Genomic DNA, 24,808 nt, shown 5'->3' on the forward strand with positions numbered 1-24,808 from the left:
AATCTGGACGGCCCTGCCTATCCATTACTGTTAGCGTCATGATTAGCTCACAGCCATTTACTCAACAAATCCATCCGTCCTCTCTCTCCCGCCTCTCGAAGCTCTCGCTCGCCCCGCGCTCGTGTCAGGCCCTTCTCCCATTTTGTCAGCGTCTGCGTTTTTCCAAGACCAATTTCTTATCGGCCCCTTTTCTTCAGCCGTCCTCTTATCAGCGCGTCGCCTGGCCCCGCAGTAGGAAGTTGTCCTGCGTGGCTGAGCCGGGGTATGAGGAGATGGGCTGTTCTGCCTCTGCCGCCCTTTGGCGCTCAGATACCGGCTCCGTCCGTCCTCCACACACTCTCTCCAGCTGCTTTCACTGCCTCCTGTTGCACGTTCACACTCTATGTTACCAACTATAGAGGCCATAAGTGAAGTCAGCCTCAGGTCTGCTATTAAGCATTCATTGTTGTCCATATTGGATCTGCGGGGGGGGGGGCAACGCAGATGTCCCAGCATCCTCTGCTGAGAGGCAGAGAGGAAGTAGAAGACGGCGTGGACGTCGACAAATGGACGGAGATGGAAATGGAACGTCGCGGGGCTGCGATAAAAGAAGCCGCGGTTAGAGACGGTCGAGACGCGGCAGGCGTAAAGAGGGGGAGCGCGGGGGACGAGAGTGCGGAGGAAGGCGGCGAGGGGCAGGAGGCTGAACAAGCGCGGAGATGATTGAAAGCGACGCAGAGAGGAGGAGACGGGGGCCTGTTTTCCAGATGCCTCACTCGAAAGATAAAGGAAGGAAGGAAGCGGTCGCGGTCCTCTCCAAGGAGCATTCAGAGGAGAGGGTCCCCCCCCCTATGTGTGTGTGTGTGTGTGTGTGGGGGGGGGGGGGGGGGGGGTCCTCGGTGTTTAACAGCTGCAAAGAGACGGACAAGATATTGTACCCTTTGTTCCATAACCAATTATAGCCTGTAATGGCCAAATCATTTATTTGCTGATAGAGCATAATTGCGCGTCAGAGGCTTTGACTGCTGGTAACTGAGCTAATAAATCTCAGATGATTTACCACAACGGCGAACGAACGAACGAATGAACCAACCAACGCGGGTCCGCACGCGCCCGGGACGGATCATTAGGCGCACGCGGAACAGAGCCGCGGCTCCCTCTTCACTGGAACATTGAGTAAACCTGCGGAGATGCTAATGAAATTACGGCACACTTGCTCCGTACACAAATCAGAATAATTAAAAGGTCAAAGAGGACACAGTGATCCATTAATATCTCATCTGTATGTGTTTGTAGGTGCTAAATTGCTTGGTGGGTAGAGGCTTGTGTCTTTACAGGAGGGGAACGCTGCTTTGTTTACTTGTTGTTTACTTGTCCTTGCGAGGCATTAGCAGCATTAAGGGCAGACGCACCTACACACACACACACACACACACACACACACACGGGCCGAGTCGATAGTTTAAAGGGCGGGTGCTCGTCTGCGGGTGGGAACTCGGCCCGGGAGCCCCGTGTTCGAGCTCCGTGTGGCCGTTGTTACCCTCAGCAGGTGCAGCCAGCGCGGCGTGGGGGGGGGTCTCTGTGGGTGTCACACATGTACAGTAGACAGTGTCTGGTCTGCAGCTGAGCACAGGTTTCTGAATCAACATGTAAACGGCTTAAGATTATGTAAACGGATTAAGTAGCAGCGGAGGGACCTTGACCTCTTGACCTCTCCCTGCTTTCTATCAACCCTGAATTGAACACAGCGACACATTGTCCCCACTTCAGAGGAGCAGGGACAGCATCCGTTTTAAATTTGAACCATGCTTGTTTAGCAGCGTGATTTGCTGATGGAGTGTTAGCATGGACCTCAGCCCAGGCCCACTGGTGTTAATTACCACCCTGCTCCTCATGCTTCCCCAGCCTGTGATTGGCTGTCTTTATCTGAGCACCCAGGGGGCCGTGTGTGTGTGTGTGTGTGTGTGTGTGTGTGTGTGTGTGTGTGTGTGTGTGTGTGTGTGTGTGTGTGTGTGTGTGTGTGTGTGTACAGCACTTTGATGGGGCTCCTTCTATTAGGGCAGATCCAGATGCAGAGATTAAGAATCGTCCTGTGGGCATCTTGGAGTTAGATGCTGGAGATGGATGGAAATGATTATTTGAAGCATCTTTATCAGGTTACGTCAGGAGAAGGAAGGGAGAGGATGGTGGAGGCAGATGGAGGGTGGGGTGGGGGGCTCTGAGGGGGCGACTAGGGGAGGACAGGGGAAGTAGGCAGGGAGCGGAGGTGTTGCTGGGGTGACAGGAGAGAAGGATGAAGTGGGACGTGCCAGTGGAGCGTCAGTAATCTGCCTCTCTGGCTGGCTGACAAGACAGTGTCTCACACACACACACACGCGCACACACACACACACACACACACACACACACACACACACACACACACACACACACACACACACACACACACACACAAGTCCATGACCTCCAGCATACAAGCTGTGTACAGAGGTCCACATTTAGTGGCCAGTGAGGAGTTTTGAGGCCACAGCGAAGCCACATTCTCTCCTAGAGAGAGAGATTAGCACAATCACTCAGATGTATATGATAAAGGAAATGGGAGCGAGAGAGAGAGAGAGAGAGAAGGGGGAACGAGCACAACAGACAGCCAGGGACACACAATCAGACAGACAGAGAAAAAACTATGTTCAGAACTGGCAGCCTTACTTCTTCCTTTCTTCGTCGCTGGTTCGCTTCCTTCCGTCCTTCCTCCCCATCCTCCTCCTCCCCATCCTCCCCCTCCTCTCTCCCGCCTCCCCCACAATCCTTTTGTCCCTCCCTGCCTTCCCACTTTGATTCTATTCTGCCAAAGCCAGTGTCCCAGTGAGGCGGCTGCGACTAGGCGTGAGTGAGGAGATGGGCGGAGGGGTGGATTGACCTAGAAGAGAGCGGCGTGGGGGAGTGAGGGCTGGAAGCAGCGCGAATGGAGGATGCTGGGAACCCCTCAGGTGGGCACTTGGAGCGCTCCCCTCTCCTCCCTGTATGTGTCCTGGTCCCGTTTCGTGATTCATTTTAGCCTCTTGCGTCCTTTCTCGTCGGCGCGTTGGCTCATAGATGTGTGTGTGTGTGTGTGTGTGTGTGTGTGTGTGTGTGTGTGTGTGTGTGTGTGTGTGTGTGTGTGTGTGTGTGTGTGTGTGTGGCAGGACGTTTGTGTGATCGCGGCTGTTGTCATTGCAGTCACGTACGTCTGCTTTGGCGCTGCTTCCTGCCTCCTGCGCGTTCAAACGCTCGGCGGCTCCTCCAGGACTCAGTCACGACAAGCGCCTTCACAAACTCTGTCACAACTTCCCGTGCACCCTGTGAGACGTTTTAAATCATTTGTAGCCAGTCGGTGTTAGTTTGGCTGATTCGTGTTGTTGCCGCTTCTGCTGCCACTGATTGTGATGCTTTTGCTCTCGAAGCTGATTGGCTTTGTGTAATGTGAGTGAACTTCCAGCAAGACTGGTTATTACTCACAATTACACCATTCTAATGAATCACCTAAAAGGACACTACCCACAAATAGGCTTCATTGCCTGCATCGCTTCACATTCCGCCACAGCGGCGTGACAGTAATGCGTGTGTGTGTGTGTGTGTGTGTGTGTGTGTGTGTGTGTGTGTGTGTGTGTGTGTGTGTGTGTGTGTGTGTGTGTGTGTGTGTGAGTTCTCATTAGCCCCCCCCCGGGGGTTCTGAGTCAATAGAGGCCAAAGCCTCTCCTCCCCTCCTCGTCTTTACCTTCTGAATCACTAATTTAAACCTGTGTGTTTGTGCCGCATGCGTCAGGTGCTCCGTCCCTGTGCAGCGACCCTTGATTTGCTAATTGGGCTCCTCGTGCGTTTTGTGTGTCCCTGTTGCTTCCAGAGAAGAATCGCCCCCCGCCCTCGTGGTAATTGGTCAAGTGAACCCGCCAGAGTTGAAACCATCATTTATTCATTATACCCATAGTTCAGTCTCCTTGAAGGTTACACCAGAGGGATGCTGGGTTCAGACTAACACACTCAGAGATTAGACTTCCTGAAGAAGTGACAATCCTCCTCCGCCTCCTCTGAACACACCTACATCCTGTTGCCTTCTTATTATGAGTTTAAAGGAATCAAGGCTGCGAGAGAATAGGAAGAGATCAAGCGTCATGAGCTGACATTTCTGTTCAGGCTTGGATTTCGTACAGCGTCTCCTGAGTAGATGCACGCATGCTACTGCTATGACGGATCATAGGCAGCATGTAGGTGTGTGTGACAATGGATGCTTGCTTTGCTTTACTTCACTACTTCCCTATTGTCTTTTAAGTCAGCATCAATGGAGCTATGTGACTCAGTGGGAGCTGCAGGCGAGGCGTCCACCCAGCCGACGATCCCTGGTGATAGATGGTGATGCAGTCGTCATGATTGTGACTGCTTCCTGTACCTACAGCCTTGGGAAAAATAAAATATGGCCTCTGTCCATTTAAAATGCAACATGTGAAGCATCTGCAAAGTTGGTCTCACTTCAAATAGCTGACGTAGAGTAGCCAACATTCAGCATCAGACCAGTGAGCAGGGATGAGTTGTGCATGTTGAAACTGTCAACATGTCAATGGTTTCATGGCCCGAACGCCTCATCAGTCTCTCTTGTGGAGTTAATTGACTGGAGTTAATTAACGAGCATCCAACTTGAACTACTTCGACAGATTCTCTCGGTGCACAGGGCAAATAGGAGCTAATTCCCTCCACAGAGCTTATATTCTCGTATTCTGGGCGATAACAAGCAAGAGTCCAGTTCAACAAACGATGCGCGGGGAAGAGGCGCGAGATGAGAGGGTGAAATTGGTTGTGATGATGAGGAGGTGGATGATGAAGAGGCCACTGACGCGACACCAACAGATCTTCCTTTTTGTCAACCATCTATGACACGTGACGGGAGGAAAAAGCTGCTCGTAATATTCCATTATTAAATCTTCGCAAACATCAGCGAGAATGAATAAAAAACAGATTAGGTTCCACGACTGGCTGTCAGTCAGCAGACTTTGATTTCCCTCCAGGGGTTTGTTCGCAGACGCCTGTCAGTTGATGCTACTTTGTATTCCTTATATTTACTCCGATAATGAGTCGCGCGTCTGATTTTTACGCGCTGTTCCCTAAACTGTGCAACATAACTGGTTAAGGTGCGCACTAAACAGCGAGCTCATTACGAAGCTCCGTGAAACCAGACGCGGGTCGTAAAGCTCTTCGCCGCCGCTCACTTTCATGATGTCAGTATTTTCCCCTTTGCTACGGTGAAAACGTTCATTTGTTACAATAACAGTTGCACTTTCGTCCCCGTCACGTGCCTTTTCCGGCGCCTGTGTGGGGTTCATCACTCACCGCTGGTCAGATACTCCTGGAGAGGAGCCGGCGGACCGGATCGTTAACCCAGTCGTTAGTAATGATCGGTCGCTTCAAAGCAGCTTTGGCTTCGCTTTTTGCCAGCGGCTTCCGGTCGCGATTGAGATTTGGCTCTGAGCCTCCTTAATTCATTCCCCGCGCTCAGCGGCGGCTTTATGTCCGGATCATCCACGGATCCACGGTGCGGCGGGGAGAAAGCGCCTCGCTGGCATTAGCGGTGGGTCACTCGCAGGACGCTTACAGAGAGGGGGGGGGGGGGTGATGCTGCATTTGTATGAATCAGCTCTAATTGTCCAGGGAGGAGACACAATCATCAGGTCAGAATATAACCAGACAGAAGCTGATGAAACGAGGAGGCGCTCTTCTTCCTCAAAGGCAGTGGAAACGGTGCGTTCAGGGGCTCTAATAACGACACATACATAGGAACAGGGTGAACCTAAAAAAAAAAAAGTTGTACATCAAGAGAACTGGGAAATGTCTCCAAATTCTCCAGCGAGGCATGAAAAGCTCCACGCTCAGAACTCCGGGGGGGGGGGGGGGGGGCAGTCTGCCAACAGGAAGCAGGGGCAGCACAGACAAAATGGAGGGAAGTTATCGTCGTTGAGTAGTTGACAGAAGCCGCTTGATCTAAACCCAGTGGCGCCGTGTGGTGGCGCACGTGGAGCCGCGGCGGACCCGCGCGCGGGGCGCGCTCGTGTTTTCGGGAGACCCGTGTGTTCCTCCCTCTTTGCTTATGCCGGGCGTCTTCTGGTGAGATTAATGTCCTGCTGTCAAATCCGAGACTTCCTCCTGTCAAACACGCGCTCCGCAACCTATTTATAACTAGACACCCACTCACAAACACTAATGAGTCTCCGGGTGACAAATGGAAGTGGAGGACACCTCGCGCACCCCATCTTCCTCCTCTCGCCGCCGCTTCCTCCCCCATCACTCATCTGGCCCTTAGCCCCGTTTTTTCTACAGTTTCTTTCACTTTTGTTTTCACCTCTTTTCCCCTCATGTAACGACCACCTCCTGACCCACTTCTCTTTGCTCTACTTCCCTTTGTCACCTGGGTTCCAACACCTTACACTATTACAGTGACTGTATGGATCAGTTTGCATCGCCCATATTCATCTCTATACTCAGCTTCCCACTTTCCCCATCTCCAGCTGCCTTTGTCTCTCACTCACTGTATCTGTCAATCTCCATCCCTCCCTGTCTGTCAGCTGGTTGTGAGTCAGTCCTAGTGCTATTGGATTCGCCACGGGTTGCTGGGCCAAGTGCTCCGGGGGCCGCGAGGCAGAGCACTTAACAGTCGTCGGATTCCGAGTTCATTGAGCTGCATAGGTGGCGAGAATGAAGCGGGAGCGATCACCAAATCAGACATTAGTCTTGATGTCTCTGTTTGTATGAAACCGAGCCGCATTCTCAGTTTGTTAAAGCGATAAGAACCCAGTGTGCGTCTTCAGATTGACACGCGCTGCGGTGGCTGTGATTGGCAGAATGGGGCTTGGCGTTAAGACGCCAGCCAATCAGATCGCTCCCAGGTCTCGCCGTAAATGCCATTTTAAATGTTACCAGGTCCTCCGAGCATCAAGGAATTGTAAATGTTCGCGAGGCTCCACCGCAGCCCTGCAGCTACGGCATTGATCTCATCACACTCCAGCGTGTGACTAAAAATATACTTAGCAGCATTGTCGGAGAGACTCCAGAGACTAAAGCGATATATTTATTAGTTATGAATTCAAAGGTGCTCTTTGATCAAACCTTTCTTGATGTTTGAATCTTTATCGTTTGACTCCTGTAGACGTAAATTAACCCAGAAAAAGGCAAAGCCACTGTTAAATGTTTGGCTCATTCGTTGACAACCTCACTAAAGGTCGAAACAAAACACGTTCCCCCATGGATATATTAGAACGCGTCTCTTTTCAGTTTGATCGATCTATTACTGCAGTTTGTTTGTTTTTTTCTTTTTAAAAAGCGTTCTGATGTGTTTGCATCGTCTGGTAATCCTGCCTGTGCTGTGTCACGCCGTGTGGGAATGAACTCAGACGAGCAGAATGCGATAAAACTTCCCTAACCCTCTAAACCTGCCATTCAAATGAAGCCTCGCTGCGATAATTATTTTCCATTCCGCTGGTCCGAGTCTGACCTGCGGTTCGTGTCGCTCCTCCGTGGGCGGAACCGTGCGCGCGCCCGCTCGGTTGTTTCTAACGCCAGGCTAGTCGGGATGGGAGGGAGGGGGTGTTGTCTTTGTTGTTTCTGTTGTTGCAGTGGGCGCTGTGTTGTGTTGGCACTGACAGCTTGTTAACGTCTCGCTCGTCATCTCCCCCTCCTTCCCTTCGGGGCCGCTCACCTACCGCATACGTCAGCGCCGAGGCCCACGCGTCCACCTGCGCGCGTGCCCCGCCCCACGGCCCGTCCGTCCGCGGGGGACGACGGGGGCGCCCCTCCGAAAGACAGAACGACGACGACGCCGCGCTCCCTTGAGAGGGATATTATAAAACCCGATGAACCCGTGATCAGTGAAAAGGCAGAAGAGAAGAGAACGTCTTTCTTGTCGCGTGCCGGGGTCAAGGCTGCACAGCGGCACGAGCAGAGCGAGGAATAACGATGCAGAATAAAGAAACGCAGTTCCTCATTGTCCCAGCACAATGCTCTGAGTGAATCCAAATAAAAGGAAGAGGAGCTGCAGCACCAAAGATGCTATTTATCATGCAGAGTGCTATCAGGCATCTCTGCATTAAAGCACTTGAAACGCTTGACTTTTGCTGTTTAGTTGAAAAAAAAAAAACAATTTTTCCCACTCACTTTAATTTCAATGCTTCGTCACGTGAGGTGCTCAGTTGCTGTTTGTGCATTAAAGCCTCACATTAATCAGCTGTAAACATCCCCTTCATTGGCCTCTCTTTAAGCGGGCTTCGTGGCGCGACCCCACGGCCCCGCGCTGCAAAAAAAACCCACCGGGCACTGGCGAAGCAAGCAGTTGCTCTGACACCCCACTAGGGACTGCTGTGTGCCGCTCATCCTCACCCTCGCGGGGATCACAGCGGGCGCCGCAGCCGCAGAAGCCGCGGCGAGGCTCCAGACGGGACTTTATCTCCGATTTGTGTCACGGTTTTCCGCAGCAGCGTCTTTGTGGCGCCGCTTCAAAATGTCTATTTTCTGATGTAACTGCGCTCTTACATCAGGACTTAGTGCTAAAACCGAAGAAAGTGATTTGAGAACATGACGTGATGAAAGAGCGTAGTTTAACCTGGACTCTCCTAACGGCCCCTTCCGGCCTTTTTCTGCGCGAGCAGCCACCACCTGCAGCACCTCACACCCTCCGGTTCCGCTCTTTGCCTGCGCGTTCTGACGCCGTGACGGATCCGACTCACGCCGACCCGATCACAGCCTCCTCGTGTCTGTCACCGCCATCGCTTGTGTCGCCGGTAACTGCACGCTCGATGGGGGGGGGTCGACGGCCGTGGGCGGCCGGGGCCACTTACCAGCGGCTTTGTGGCGGCGCTGACGCGTTGCCATGGCGACCGGTGCGCAGCGACAGCCGCTGTCATTTCCATCCCGGCTAATGACTGGCTGTTTTGATTGATTCCTTTTATTCCTTTTCCTTTTTTTACCCCCCCCCCCCCCCCCTCCGTTTCTCGGAGCTCTTTTTAATTAAAGAAAAGTTCTGGCACAGGGCGTCGCAATTAAGCTGTCAGGATTATTCCATTCAAAGTGAAAATGAGTTCATGTGATTTTAATGATGCGGTGGAGGATCTGCTGTAGGTCTCCCCCTCCAGGCAGCAGCAAACGCAGGCTAGTGTACACACACACAGGGCTTATCACCACTTTGTGCTCTTTATTGACCTTTGCCAGCCTCACCCATGCTTTGCAGCTGCTCACCTGCCCAACCCCTGCTGACACTGTGTGCACGCCCATTAGTCTAGTCAGGGCTAGTGCATAGATTTGATGTCAGCAGATCAACTAGGGCTGTGTTCTTCTGTGCCATTTAGCGCCTCTCCATCGTCCCTGCACATATTCTGCTAAATCGTTTAATCTGCACACGCAGGCGATGAATGGATCCCAGCATCTAGGACAATTGGACCACTTTGATGGATAACCCTCGGCCGCAGAACGGCTAATCTGACAACAGATGTGCTCCTTCGGGGGGGGGGGGGGGGGGGGGGGGGGGGGGGGCGGAGAGTGGAGGAAACAAACGTGTCAGAGCTCGCTAGAAAAGAAAAAGCCCATTTACCGTAACTCTGCTGCCACAGCAGAGGCCGCTTGCTGATTACTGGGCACATCGTTACACGATCACTAGAAAATCTCGAGCTCACAACCTTCTGATCTGTCTATGATGTCTAAAACCGTTCCTTTTTAACAGCCTTTCATTATTTATTTGAATTAACGACCCAGCTACTATGTTTCCTCCCACTTCACTCCTCTCCATTTTTCAAGTTTTGACATTTCTCACGCATTAAAACCTATTATTATACATCTACAAAGTTTTGCTGGTCACCCAGGGAATTCCATTGACCTTGTGCGGTTGGTTGTTGAAGGCACACGGACGTGTCGGAGCGTCCTGCTCTGACAGCTCTCGTTAATGCTGCTTGTTTTGACAGCAGCCTGCGAACAGGCTGCTACCGCGTGGAACCAACGGGATGCTGTGGAAGGGAGAACCAGGCGGAGGCCCGGACCTGCGGCCAACACACAGGCAGAGCTGCCCTGTAAAAGCAGCAAAGCTCCCATTTCATGTTACAAACTATTTCCGACAGGGACACAAAACAGAAGCGTGTTGGTGAGATGATTTCTATGTCCTTTTCTTCTGCCCCCTCCTTGATAATAACCCTCGTCGCCTCATGAATATGCAAACGCCGCGCCTATCGGCTCCGATGGAGGAGTCGAGCCTTCTTAAATCTCCTGTTTACGTCCTCCGATTTTCTCCGCTTCTTAAGCTGCTCCACCAGATTCCAACCTGTCAGTCACGTTCGAGTCTCTGGGTGCTTTGCAGCACATTATGCGTCACGCGTGTCTGCGTGGACGTGTGCGCGTCGGGCTGCTTGCTAATCCCGCGGAGCCGCTGGGGGGGTGCCGGGGGGGGCAGCGAATGACCCATTGGACCCCAGAGAGTTGGTGCCTCGTCCTCGTCCTCTTCGTTCTGGACGACGCCCGCGCCTCCTTCCAGGCTGCAGTGCTCACCGTGCGGTTCCGGTCCAGGTGTGCTCCGAGGCGCCTCCTGATTGGCCGTTTTCACCCACCCGCCTCAGGTCTGCCTGTTTGCATGGCAAACAAGCTCCGGAAGCTTCTCCCCTCCTCGCTTTGCCTCCGATCGTCCTGTCGCCGAGCGTGTTTGCTCATCTCTAGCAATTATTGCTCTTATAAATAGCTCCTGGTCCGCTGTTTTATGAGCGTTTGCCTTTGTGAGGGCCAGCAAAGCCGTTTGGATGCTACCACAGGTGAGGCAGTTCCCCATCTCCAAAATCAGTCTTTCATGCTTTGTTTTGCTCCGGCTTTCATCGCCGGGCTCACCGGCTCAGCAGTGCGCTGCTTCATGCTGCTCTGCTGAATCTATTGAGATTAGCTTGAAAGCACACTGGGCCTTTGTCTCATATTGAAGTAGTGCCTCTCTGACAGCGATGCGTTTGTTTGTCTTGCTTTGTTGCTGCATTATTCCCGTCTCTCTCCGTGCTATACTGCAAATATGTTGCAGATTAACAGGCAACAGGTCCGGTTTGAGGTGCTGGTAGATGTAAAGCAGCTGAGTGTGAGGTGAGCTAACATACAGTAGCATCGCATCCAACCAGGTGTGGTCTTAGTCTTGTTTCATTTTTGCTCTGCATAACGGAGGTCCAGTTTGTTACAGTGAGACTGCAGACGGGGAAATGCTGGCGTAGAGGTGCCTTGATTTTTCCCAGCAGGGATCCACCCAGTCACAGTAATACAGAAGCAGCACCAGCAATCTAAACCTGGAGTCAGGACCGGCCAGGAAGAGGCTTTTCTGATGGTGATGAATAATGTGACAGGGTCCAATAATAATAATAATAATAATAATAATAATAATAATAATAATAATAATAATAATAATAATAATAATAATAATAATAATAATAATAATAATAAACTAGTTTTTTAATGACTGAAATTCATTCATTTGAGGGTTTGGTGTTTTATGCATCGTTATGTTTCATATCATGTAATCTGTATTGTGTTCTGTATTATGGGCTGCATTTTCCACTGGTGACAAGCGACTCGTGGCTCACTGTTGCACCCTGTGGAGATCAGAGGTTCAGGCCCTGGTGTCAGAGGATGTGCCTCTCTTTGAAGTGGCTCCGCGTGCAGGCACACGTGCTCCACGCTGTCCATCTATCGCTCTGTCATTTCTGAAGAGCGGCGCGTTTCTCCCTAACGGGGAGAGCAGCGGAGCGGAAGTGGGCGTGGTCGGGATATCGGCACGGCCACGCCCACGCTTATTAACCTGGACCGACGACGAGCGGCTGTAATTAAGAGGCTCCCTCACCTGCAGCTGCACAACATGACGGCCACCTTTTACCCCAGTGACAAGTCAAACAAAGAGGCGTCCTCTCCGTTCTGCTCCTTTCTCTATCTTCTGCAGCTTTAGCACCACCTGCTAGCTTGCTCTCACGTTTTTCCTGCTGATTAACAAAAAAAACATATTCATTGTTTCCAGCCCCAGAGATCTCTCTGCGGAGCCGCGGACTCGTCGTCTGAGGGCCGTTTGTGCGTTATTGCTTCGGTGAGGCCGCGCTGCACTTTGCAATTTAACCGGGTCATCTTTATAAGCATTCACCAGCGTCGCCTCGGGAAACGCGGCTTGGGGCGGGGGACAGACAGGGGGAGGGCAACAGGTGAGAAGACCTGTCATCGTGGGCGCCTTAATGATCAGGAGGACGTTTCCATCAGCCGGTGGAGCAACAGCTGTGTGACAGTTGTCAGGTCTCCCTCAGCCCGGAGCCTCGTGATTGCCTCGGCCTGTTATTACGACCAGCATCGCGGACTCGCAGGCTGACCTTCATCTGATGGCTTGCTCTCACCACCCGGCCGTCAATTTCACCCCTTTTAACTCCCCTCTCCTGGCACAGCCGCGCCTCGGAGCTTTTAGAGATTACCTTAATGGAGAGAAAGAAGCGGAGTGCCCATGCCTGCAGGGTTATACAGCACTGTGTCTTCATAGCGAGCTCCAGCAGTAAAACACAGTCCTGCTGGACGTCGGATGATCTCCAAACATCCCAAAAGTCTGTGTATACGTCCGTGAGGTCATAGAGCAGGTAACGTGGCCCACAGCTGTCGCTTTAGGGTTTAATACATTTCCCCCTGGTTGGTTGTCGAGTTGTGACTTGCACCGTTTAAGAGGCTGATTGGAAGTTTTATCGGAGGCCGTATTTCCTCATGCCTGCTCTCGCTCTAGTTATTGGTTTGAACTGTTCCCATTGGATTGCATGGACTCGCTGACTGGTTGACTTCCTGTGGCCTGTGCTCCTAATAGACTCGCCGCGCACTGTTTGCACCCGCCTCCTCGCTTCACCCATTTGTTTTCTCCTCCATCATTCCTCGCCGCGGCCACAGGTGCCGTCCCACGAGGAGAAACCGCCACGCCCGCAGTAAACTACAGCATCTGCAGAGAGACACGGTGTTGAAATGTATGTGGATTAAAATGAATGGCATTGGATCACATATCAGAGTAAAGTATAAAATTAAACAGTATTAGTATCAGCATTGCATAGAAATCATGACTTTTGCTCAAAGTTTCTTTTCGATTAAAAACGCTGCCTGTTTTAATGACACAGAATTTATTGCTCATTAAAATGAACTGCTCTGAGGTGAAAACGCACTTCAGAGTCGTCTCGACACGATGTTCTGGACAGAGAGTTCTGCTCGAGCGACTGGCGCAGATGACGCGACGTTCAAATCATCGCATTTCTTTTTTTTAAATTCTCCGATCCCACGTAATTTCTCCGACGCCTAACAGCCCGCTCTGCCTCCATTCATCTCGCAGCTCAAGCGGCGCGTGTTGAAGAGGCGAGAGCTGCTGCAGCGACTGCATGTTTCGGCTGTTTATGTTGAATCAACCTCTTCCTGTGTCTGACAAGAAAAGGGTGGAAATGTTTGAAGTACCTATGAATTTCAATTCGTCTTCCGAAGGTCACACGTGCCGGGTGCTGGTTTCTCATCACTCCGGTGGACTTGAAGCACTTCTTGCACCCATCACCTCCTCTGACTAGTAATATACAGGGCAGCAGTGCTTCATTCCACACCCTTCAAAGCACCCAAATCCCCTTTTCCTGCTCCTCCGTACCGTGTTTATGCATGTGATGAGCAGAGCCTATTCTCACCGCGACGCCGGCCCAGTTCAGCCGGTGACACCGTCTCCAGGTGCGGCACTGTACAGTATGTGGTGTGGATTATTATTATTATGTATATGTGTTGATAGCGGCTGTGGGTGGGTTGGCGAAGGCCTCCCGTCCTGTCATGGCTTAAATTTCCCAACGCATATAAATAACCCGCTGAAGGCGGTGGAGCGCGGTGACTCACAACGGGAGAAGGTGAGGAATTAAAGACTGAATGAAAATAGCAATTACAATAAAATAAAAAAAACAAAGTCTTTTGCTTCGGTCCTGGGGCTTATTGATCAGGTTACACTGTTGTTTTTTTCGCCTTGCAGTATCTTTTCCTCGGAGCGGGTCATTCTTCCTGCCCTGTTTGTCTTCTCTTATCTGTCAGCGCCCACCGCAGTGGACTCCTTTCATACGCACAGGTTGATGCTCTCGACCACGCGCGTCCCCCTATCTGGCTTCGCCCGCGCCTCATTGGCCGGACTCGCGGATCCTATCAGCTGATTGCGGCCTCTTGTTGTCATTCACGGCTCCTTTATGATCTGATTGTTTTGACTGTCGGGGGCTATTGTCTCGAAGCTTACGTGGCCAAAATACTGGCGGTGAATGGAGAAAAGTAACGATGAATAACCTGTTCCCGTTTCTATTTATTTTACTCCGCTGCCCACACATCGCGCTGCTCGAGATGATGCTAATGTATGCAGCAAAGTACATCCACGAACTGCAGTTTCCAAGGTTCTTGGGGCTCGGTTCCACGCCGCTGCCAAGAACACACCACGAGAGAAAAGAACGTTTCTCTCCATTGCAAGACGTTAACTTCTTTAGCATATCAGCTTCTGGTTGTGTAAATTGAGCTAAATGTTTGCAATCCCGTTTTGTTCATTCGGTTCATTCTATTTGCCCGCTTCATGTTTGCAGAACGGGCCATTCAGCTTCTCACTGTGGATGCTCGGTCACAATAATAAGCCGCGGTACATAGGCCCGGCTATGCCAGCCATTGTAATGGGGCCCTGGAGTCAGGTCCTTGTTAGCTGATGCACAATAATCTCCAGCCTAATGAAGTGTAAACCAGAGATCTGGGGGCCGTGAGGGGGCCAGATGAATGTGGCCAGTGGCCTTGGCATGTGGTGCAGAGCTCCATGCTAATGCTATTAGCCAGGAGGCCGGTGTGCTACTGTACGTCTCACCCCGCTGAGGTTTATGGGCTCCGCTTAACGCGGCGGGCGTCAGCACGGAAGCGGGTTCCACTGCAGCTGCATGCGCGGGGGATCGTGGCCGCCCCTCGGTCCCGGACAGGCCGTCCTCTGTGTTCAGGTCGGTCCAGCGGAGAGCGTGGCAGCTTCCATCGGGCGGCTCCTTCCTCCGAGTTCATTAACAGTCCATTTGTTGCTCCTGCCCCGAGGTGCCCCCCCCCAAAGTCTTTAACGTACAGATGGTCCACTTCATTCAGTCCTATTAGGCCTTTAGTTTAACTGCTGTGTTGTTTCTACCTGCTCTGATCCAATCGTGTACCATTGTCCACATTATTGTAGGAATCTCCAACCATTTTCCTATGTGTTAGTCATATGAATCTATTGTAATGCATATACAATGCATTAACTACTTGTTGTTCTGTTGAGAAAGCGCTATTATGTGGCGATAGCGCTTTCCTGATGGGGCCCGGGTGTGTTTGCTCGCATGCATGTGCACAAACCCACATATTAACGCTGGGCATGTTTCTCTTCCAGCCAACGCCGGGGCCTGTTTTCCTAAGCAAGGTAACTCACCGGGCGAACGGCTCCCGCTCCTCCATCACGCTTTGCTGTCTGTCCCTGTTGTGTCTTTGTTTTAGTTTTTTTTTTTAATTTTAAGTGTAACCATAGTGTCCCCCTCCCGCCGGTCTCCCCCTTTCTCTCCCTTCCACCCCGAGCCGCGTTGTCCGTCAAACTCTGCCGATGAGAATACGCCGAGACGGCGGCCGGGGGTCGGAGGAAAAGAACAGTCGGTGGGAACGACAAAAAGGACAAAAGTGACAGATGTGTTCTTTTACCTGACTTCCACTCACCTCAATTTCCAGCATTTCTGTTGCCTCTCTGTTTCCGAAGAAACAATGAAAAGCGCTTAGTGTGACAAGCAGACGTGTCACAATGGAATATCCAACAAAACAAATTTGGTTTGAACCTCTGCTTTGATCTATTGCAGAAGCGTTTCATTTTTCTCATTTTTCTTCCCTTCAGAACTTCAAATCAATAATTCTGCAGGGAACCGCTCTGTCCTGGTGGCAAATAGTCTAACATCCCATCCCATTTCTCTCTCTCTCTCTCTCTCTCTCTCTCTCTCTCTCTCTCGCTCGTCCCCTCTGTGCCTTATTCCCCGCTCACCTCCTCTCTGCTCCATTTGTTTCCACCTATGTGTGCTCGTTCCGTGCGTATGTACATTTTCACCCTGCATTTCTGCTGGATGCTGACTTACCTCTGCCTCCCCCTCCCCCGCGCCTCAGATCCCGAGCGCGGTGGCAGTCACATGATCTCCACGGATGACTTGGAGTACCCGCGCGAGTACCGGACCCTGGGCAACAGCGCCCGGCGCTTCTCCAACGTGGGCCTGGTGCACACGTCGGAGCACCGGCACACCGTCAGCGCCGCCCAGAGCCTGGAGGCCCTGACCAACCTGCACAAGGCCGACATGGAGCGCAAGCGGGACGCCTTCATGGACCACCTGAAGAGCAAGTACCAGCAGCAGCAGCAGCAGCAGCATCAGCAGCAGCAGCAGCAGCAGCTGCAGCATCCGCATCACAGCCCGCACCACAACCCTCCGTCACCCTCGCCCTCCCACGCCAGCATGAGGGGCTCGTCGGAACGGGCCGCACGGGAGCAGGTGAGTTCGAGCCCATTCGTTTGCCGGCGTCTGTCTAATGTGAATGGATCGTTTGCTGTTATTCAGGCGTACATTGAGTTCTGTAAGTGGCGCTCCTCGTTTAGTTGAAGCGTAAAAGGAGGCTGTTAGTCGCACATAGAAACATGTTGAACTCATATTTAAGTCCTGAAACATCTGGAGGTAATGTTCCCTCGTCGCACATTCACACACTGTACATAAACTCCTCTTTTCCCTCTTTGTTTAAGAAAAAAAAAAACGTAAGTTCCGTGTAATGACGTGACGGAACGGCACATTGGGGGATAAGAGAGAGAGTGCGCGCGCGCGATAGAGAGAGACAGAGAGAGAGAGCGCGCGCGAGAGAGAGAGCTAGTAAGCGACCGAAGGCGGGTAAAGGACAGGTGGAGTCTACAGTTGCTGTGGCAACTATTCCCATATATGGCAAGTGGGCATATCGCATTGCAAAGGTCAGGTTGTGTAAAGAAAGAGGAATTGTATAATAGACAGAAGCGATGGATGAATAATGAGCGGAAGGCAGAGCTACGAGCGCAGAGCGTGGACATTCCTAAAGTGACGAGGCGTTTTAACTGGAGGAGGTAAAAAGCCCGGCATTCCTCGTCGTCGCGTGGCCGGCATGGCGGGGGGAGGGAGGGAGGTGGGGGGGGCTGAGGAGGAGCGGAGCGGAGCAGCCGCTGGAGTAGCCCGCCGCTCAATTAGCCAGCGCCAGCAGGAGCCAGTCACCCATCTGCGAAGGAGTTAATCGGCTGGTGTCGTAATGAATTAAATAAAGACTTTCCGCCGCATGTGCTACTGGAAAGCGAGACAGAGAGAGAGGGGGGGGGGGGGCACCGGGAGAGAGAGAGAGCGGGAGATTGAGGGAGGAAGGATAGAAGAAGCAGAGCAAATGCGATGAGGATCTGCTGCACCTGACAGACAGACTGGGAGGACTGGAGTGGTGGACGGGCGCAGGTGCACTGCAGGTGAGACTGGACGGGTAACTGGGAGCGCGCGTGCGCGTGTGTGTGTGTGTGTGCGGGGGGGGGGGGGGGGGGGGGGGGGGGGGGGCACGTGCCAGCCGGGATCCGATTCCACGCCTGCTGTGTTTGTTGTGGTTGTTGTGGCGACCGCCTGCATGTGCTCCGGAGGCGGAAGCGGCGGCTAGACAAAGGCGGAGTGCGCGCTAACGTCCGCGGGGCGCGCGCGTGTGTCTGATAGTTGCGCCGCGCGTGTGGCCACGTGAGGTAAAAGGAGAGACGAAGGCTGCGGTAGCGATTAGGCGCCAGACCGGACCGGAAGAACACTGGGGAGAGTCAGAATGATGGAGAAAGGGGGCGGGGGGTGCACGAGAGGATGACGACATGAGAAAGCGAAGGGGTGGAGGAGGGGTGGTGTGAGTGCGGGCTGCTTTACATGCAGGTCAGGTAATGCAGCCCACCACTCCATGAGGCTCCATCCCTCCTTGTAGCAAGCTCCACACACACACACACACACACACACACACACACACACACACACACACACACGCACACGCACACGCACACACGTCCGTCACACTCACAGACTTGAGGTTTTAAAATGACAGGATGTACATAAGGGCTAAGCAGCGGCGCTTCAGTCAAGAGTTGTGTCCGTCATCAAGGATTATGGGATGTATAGAATGGTTGCAGTGTCGACTGCCAGGACAGAGACCCGACGGCTGCGACGTTCTCTGCAGTTTACCTTTGTACCTGCAGTGTTTGCTGCTCAAAGTCCGAGTTCCACACATCTGTCGCAGTCACAGTTAAAACAACATCAGACGAATGTGTTTGCTTTACCTGAGCCTCATTAACGACCCCCACACACACACACACACACACACACACATCACTTCGCTCCATTAAAGCCGGCCGCCCGTCATCTTGTTCTGCTTTGTGGGGAAGTCATATACTGTAATTAAAGTTGAATCAAGTCGTTATCTATGTGACGCACGCAAATGATGCAGCGTCAGGTTACGGAAGCCAATAACAGCTGATGGTGGAAACGCCTGACGTTTAATGTCATCGATGAAAACCTGCTTCCTTTTGGGTCCTTTATCGTTCCAGCTCCAACTAAACGCGAGCCTCGTATCATTTCATCATTTAATCCGGTGCCGGTACAAGGTTTCCACCGGACAGCAGCAATGCTCAGCATTAAAAAGCACAGCGGCTAGTAGCTCAGAGACACATTCTCCTCAGCGTCACATCAAAGACTCGTCTGTAATAATAATTGCTTTGACATACATATGGTGCTAGAAATTCATATGCTGTAGGGAAGAGGAAGCGTAGGCTGAGATTATGCTTCGTATTATTTTGAGTCCCTCTTGCCTCTGTGCCATTGAGGACCGACAGGCAGATATATGCACTGTTTTCTACCATTCAAAGAGCAGAAGTCCCTCTTCTTCAATTAAACCGTATTCTGTAGACTCAAGGCTGGAGCCGGTGCAGTCTGTACATTTTTAACTTCTTGCCCCGATACGCGTGACCTTGGATTACTGTAATTGCAGCATTTCATACGTCGCAGCTGAAAGTTGTTAAACATAAAAAAGAGGCACTAATAAGCAATGAGTGAGGAAAAAGAGCAGAGCATCAAGCGAGAAAGACTAAAATCAAGGCTAAGTGGGGGACACTAAGTGGAAAATTAGATTACAGTAAGGTACTGTAATACAGTAATCAGGGCAGATGCTGCCTCTGACATCTATTTTTATTTTCAAGATAACCCTGTGTTTATGGTGGCGACCATCAGCTACTGTATCATAAATCAAATGCACCTGTCAGACATTTTTTTTTAATCCCAGTGGCTGCAGGAGAAGTGAAGCTGAATGGACTGAAAGTGCCTGCAGATAAGACACAATAATACAATAATAGTTTGGATTAGAGTGAATTCATGGAGTCTGCCCATTTTTTTTTAATTTCTGTGTCATTTTGAGGCATATCTGGGCCATCAGTGGCTTGGCCTGCTTTTGACTACGGGTTGACTGTGCTTTGATGGAAGGCCCACATCTGGAGGCCACCACTGGTACGCGAGCACCTTTCTGTCGATGAGGAAGTGTGCGGGAGACGGATTAAAGGCACTGTCGTTTGGAATGAGAGAGAGAGAGACGGAGAGCAGTCGCTCGCCCATGGTGGCGGCGGCGCCAACATGGCCACGACGGAGTTTCTTGCTGATTCGATTCCACACTCTTCAGTTCCTCTTCTGGTTCTCCGGGCTCCAGACGACAGCGCTGCGTGGAAAGTGACCCTCTGCAGTCCACACACAGTCAAACTAAGGGGTTGTGGAGCCGATGGCGATGAGAAATATCGAGTCTGATTTTGTCAATGCAGTTATAGACTCTTAATCTAACTTTTCCTTTTCTGTGTCTCCGCCTTTTCCCCTTTGACCTTGATGCAACCTCACAGCAACAGCCCAACTACTGGAGCTTTAAGGTCAGTGCTGAGTGTCCTGCGTGTCCCTGTGTGTGTGTGTGTGTGTGTTTGTCATTAATCCCGTCCTGTGTTTGTCCGTGTGTGTGCAGCTCTGGTAGAGGTGTTGTGGCGGCGACAGCTTAAACTTCTCCGGCTCCGTTTAATCTGCCGAAAACGATTCTCTTGGGATTTATGATCCTTCAGTCAGCCAGCATTAATGGCTGGAAGCCATGTGACCTTGGTGAGGCATTACTCAGGCTGACTGAGACATTAAGAAGACGTTTTCAGATGTGCTGCATTACTGGAATAATGCTGTGACATTAGCGCGGGGGCTTGAGTCATGGCTGGGCTGCTGAATGGGTTTCATCCACAGGTTGAACACAGGAAATATGGATTGTATACACTGGAGAAGGCCAACATCAAGACATGCTATTATAATATGTACACAAGTATTTATCACTTACTGTAGGAGGAAATCTATTTTTAACTCATTGTAATGGGCCATTTTCCTCTTGCATAACATTTCACACAGAGTCTCATGTCTACCAAGACTATCTTAGACAGTTTATAATTTCTGTTGACAAATGCAAAGAATCAGTTTCCTTCATTACCTTTGTATTGTATCTTTGTTTCATTCTATTTTACTTTTAGATGTTATACCCAGAGCATCAGAAGCTTATTTTGCTTCAGCATCAACTCAGCCAAACATTCAATAATCAAAATAAATCATCACACACACTAGTTCACACCTTTTGTGTTGACATCTCATCCCGCTTTAATTTTTTTTTCACTTCACACTTAAGGTTTAACACTGTTCCTGGATTCATCTGCCTGCAGAATATAAACACTGACACACTCAAAGCACTATCAGGACTTTGCTTGATGTTTATTAAAAGAAATTGCCAGAATGTCATCACACGTTTTAATAACAATAACCTGGAAGGATGCAGAGATCAGCTACAAAGATCTACAGTGCAGTAGTGTCTTCTCTGCTCTTGAAAACAACAGTATTCACTCTGTCTCCTTCTGAGCAAACCAATTGTGTCAAAGCACAATTTGCAGCAATTTGGCAAAGCATTTTGTTTCACGCATTGAAGACTCCTGGTGTTACAGAAAGACAGGACTCAGGGGGTGTTGGTGGCTGGGAAAGTGTGTGTAAAGGCACACGATCGACCCAAGTGTTGAGAAAAAAAAACTGTAGAGAAATAATCATAGCAGAAGAACTAGAAGAGACAAACTAGAGGTGGATCGATTTAAGGAGCTGTTTTTCTTACTGTGAACATTATAGCGGGTAGAAAAGCCAGGTTACAAGTAGAGCCAGAAAATATAGATGCTAAACCCTCAGTCAGACGGAAACAGCGAGAGTAAGTCACCTGGATTCGGCCTTTGCCACGAGACACTGAGGAAGAAGCAGATGTGTTGACATAAAGCAGCTCAAGGAGAATTGAAAGCGAGAGTGGGAGTCGAGCAGGAGGACACATGAGTGACAGGGGATAAAAAGCAAGGAGGGGAAGATGGGCAACCGCAGGCAAAGTGATTTCGGAGCAGGAAGATGTCTGAGGAGAAACAAACAAAATGGGGAGAAGGTCTGAGGAGTGTGACTCGAACCATTCAACGCCTTCCTCCTATATAATTACTCTAGATCCAAAGACTTACTGGTCATTTAACACACATTACTCCAGTTTGACATTTGTGTTGCTGAGGAAATCTCGCTCAAGTCCAGCAGAAGGTCATATCACTTAACCGAGGGAATTATTGCACTCAAGGAAAAGATTAGAAAGAAGCGCCAGCAGCAGCTCCTACATGAAGCGCCAGTCACTGGACTTTAGGACTTAACCCTCGTATTTGGAGCCAATTACCGAATCCCCCGGACGCATATTTACGGAGCAGCCGCTCGACTTTTACTGTACGGCTGCACTTTCGCTCGCTTCAGGAGAGCTCATCGCGCTGAAATGTTGCTCGCCGTGTTATGGCTGCTCTCGTCAGCCTTTCAGTTCGCCCCTCGTGCTCAGGGGATCGGTTGCCAGTGCATGTAAAATAATACTAAACAAAGCTGGCTGCAGTTTGTAATAGACCTCGTTACAGCAGCCAAGTGGAAACTGGGATTGTGGAGCCACTAAAACGTTTCACACTCTTTTCTGGGAAACAACAAGCCGTACACAAAGACAGTTATCACCTTGACCTTAAAACCGAGTGGCCTTGTGTGTGTGTGTGTGTGTGTGTGTGTGTGTGTGTGTGTGTGTGTGTGTGTGTGTGTGTGTGTGTGTGTGTGTGTGTGTGTGTGTGTGCGTAGGAAGCACACAAAACAGAAAAACGTGGTGGGAGGTTCCATTGAGTTTAATGTACTTTGTAGCCTGAGGTCCGTTGTCAGGCTGCTGTGTTCTGCTTTCCACTTCATTCCCTACTGTTCTGTATGAGAGCATCCTATTCTCCTCTCTCCGCCTTTATGGCGATGGCGACAAGCTCTCGACGGCGAGTGAGTGCTGTTGGAAAAATTCCGACGCGCAGTAAAAGGAAAAGGTTGGAGTGGACAGAGGGCGCGAAGATCGCGGGGAGGAATAATGAGGTGGAACCGGTTTCCCTCAAAGGAGGCCACAGACACCGTGGCGTGTAACACTGTCATGTCTGGCAAAGACCAGATGCATGACCAGATGGTGCGTTCACATATAATATTTACAATGCAAAACGAGCACGGGGAGATTAGCAGTTTTCATATCACATAAACCGCCAATATGGAAGTCAGCGTCCGGAGCATGTTGTAACAAGAGAAGCTGGCTTGGACCGTCAGGAACAGCGTAATCTGGGGCTTTCGTCAGCAGAGTCCTAAAATTTCAGAAAGATATTATCTGTGATTTATTTTGAGTTTTCCCTTTTCAGCTGGTCTTTAAATTCATCTGCAGACATTTATGAGCGGCATGTTTAGTCAAGCAGATCCGTATTCTTAGTTCTCTTTTATTCGTCATTGGAAGATGTCGCTACTGTTACTTCACAAACCCCTTTTTTGTCCCTGTAAGAAATGAAAAGATTTGTTCAAGAAAAAACAATTCCTTTTGGCGTGTTTACGACTCTTTAGTGCTGTATGCACGTACAGTTTGTTCTTAGTGAGTTTAGCTTTAGGGCCTCTCCTGTTTGACTGCAGAATATGACACGCTACAGTAGCCGCCGCTCCTTGGAGGCTGTTGGCTGTTGTTCAGTGTGGTCACAGTTTAGATAAATGACCCTATTAGAAAACACGGTGGGGGTTATCTGTCAGCATCACCTTCCCTTTACTTCCTCAGACAGTGTCTGCCACTAGAGTCACTGGATGCCGCACTTTCATTCCAAGCACGTGTGGCCGGATTTTACACGAAAAGTGACAGAATACTAAAAAGATTGTTCAGTTTTGATGGCAGGGTTTTTAGCCCGTGTCACAAATGAAGCTAATTAGCCCGTTTGGTTGAGCTACTGTTTACTATGGTGCAACAATTAACTGACTGACAAACGCTTAACTCGCAACTAACATTAATCAATAAGCTTCCAAGAATAATTGGCTAACATTAGCAACAGCCGCGCTAGCGTATAGCGTCATAGTGATGCGCGAGCGTTAGCGGGGCACAGTAGCGGTGGCGCTGATAGCTAGCTAGCTAGAGAGGAGGACACAGGCTGGATGCTCGCAGAGGAAACTAATACAGGATTAAAAATGTAGCTTCATGATTTGGTGAAACACTCATGGTGTGCAGCTTGGTCTCCTGGCTTATTACCCACTAATCAAGATCATAAATGAATGCATGAGAATGTTTGTCGTGGTCTTGTTTGTTTATGAATGAATTCAAACTGGGCGAGGGAGCGAGCGCGTTCAGTACAGTGGCGCCGCTTCTGTCGGATGCTCACATTAATTAAATACTACATTCATTAACGCCACGGTGGATGTGTGTTGCAGCTTCACTTGAGCAGAGAGGGGAGAGGAGAAGGAAATCCTGTGTGTGTGTGTGTGTGGGGGTGGGTGGGTGGGGTTGTGGGGGGGGGTGCAGCTACTGTACTGAGGCTAAGGATGTGTCTGCCCCTACCGTCCCAACAATCAGCAGACAGCATTTGGGGAGCTCATTACAGCAGCCTCTGAGGCGGAGGAGGCTCCACGGCAACGCTGGGGATCAGGGAGCCAGTTCAGTGAGCTCAGCCCCAGCTGCACTAACAGTCTTTCAGCGGGAGACGCCTGAGCGCAGGCCAGCGGGACGAAGCCTCGGAGACGGGCTGGGATTTGCGCGGGCTTCTCCTCCCCGTGCCGCACACGCCGCTTGTACATGGGATGTGTAAAAGTCGAGCAAACATGACATAACGGACGCTGAGCTGAGCTCCCAGCTTAATTTTGCTGCTTGCCCACCACAGGTGATTCTGTGCTTGTACAACTACATAACAGCGTTGTCACGCTATACTGTAATTCCCAGTAAATGGCTAAACTATTGTCAGGGTCTAGTTAATCTTGTTATGGGGTTCATTGTGTGGCGTCTCATTGTGCGCTCGCTGTCTGTTTTCCAGTCGCTGTTTTTCCATCGGCCCTTTCCAATCCATTCTCTACGCCTTCATTTCACCTCTCACTAAACCATTGTGCGTCTCCTCCCGGTGCAGAGCCGCAGCCCGCGGCACTCCCAGTCCACCCAGTCCGGGCTCGCCGACCAGGCCGCCAAGCTCTCCTTCGCCTCCGCCGAATCCCTGGAGACCATGTCGGAAGCCGACATCCCCATCGGCTTCAACCGGATGAACCGATTCCGCCAGAGCCTGCCGCTGTCCCGCTCCGCCAGCCAGAATAAGCTACGGTCTCCAGGTTAATACTCGAAGCGCTTGTTGCCAGGCTCTGTCACAGCATGCCGGGTGCACTCCAGG

At 50.9% G+C, this 24,808-nt stretch overlaps 1 protein-coding gene across 17 annotated transcripts in view; it reads left to right on the forward strand.

Annotated features, from left to right (window-relative positions):
- The window catches only part of srcin1a (SRC kinase signaling inhibitor 1a), a 63,926-nt gene that overhangs the window by 17,504 nt on the left and 21,614 nt on the right, over nucleotides 1–24,808 (forward strand). For 11 of the 17 annotated variants that reach the window (XM_055510918.1, XM_055510913.1, XM_055510909.1 and 8 more), the window contains exons 2-5: nucleotides 15,404–15,433; nucleotides 16,156–16,532; nucleotides 19,943–19,969; nucleotides 24,554–24,749. In XM_055510918.1, the coding sequence (XP_055366893.1) occupies nucleotides 15,404–15,433; nucleotides 16,156–16,532; nucleotides 19,943–19,969; nucleotides 24,554–24,749 (630 nt within the window). Of the gene's footprint in view, nucleotides 1–2,400; nucleotides 2,967–10,476; nucleotides 10,782–15,403; nucleotides 15,434–16,155; nucleotides 16,533–17,236; nucleotides 17,510–19,942; nucleotides 19,970–24,553; nucleotides 24,750–24,808 lie in introns of those variants that run through there. The other 6 variants (XM_055510921.1, XM_055510916.1, XM_055510917.1 and 3 more) reach the window with 5 other exon arrangements.

The sequence above is a fragment of the Betta splendens genome, chromosome 8 (genome assembly GCF_900634795.4).
Source record: "Betta splendens chromosome 8, fBetSpl5.4, whole genome shotgun sequence".
Lineage (NCBI taxonomy): Eukaryota > Metazoa > Chordata > Actinopteri > Anabantiformes > Osphronemidae > Betta > Betta splendens.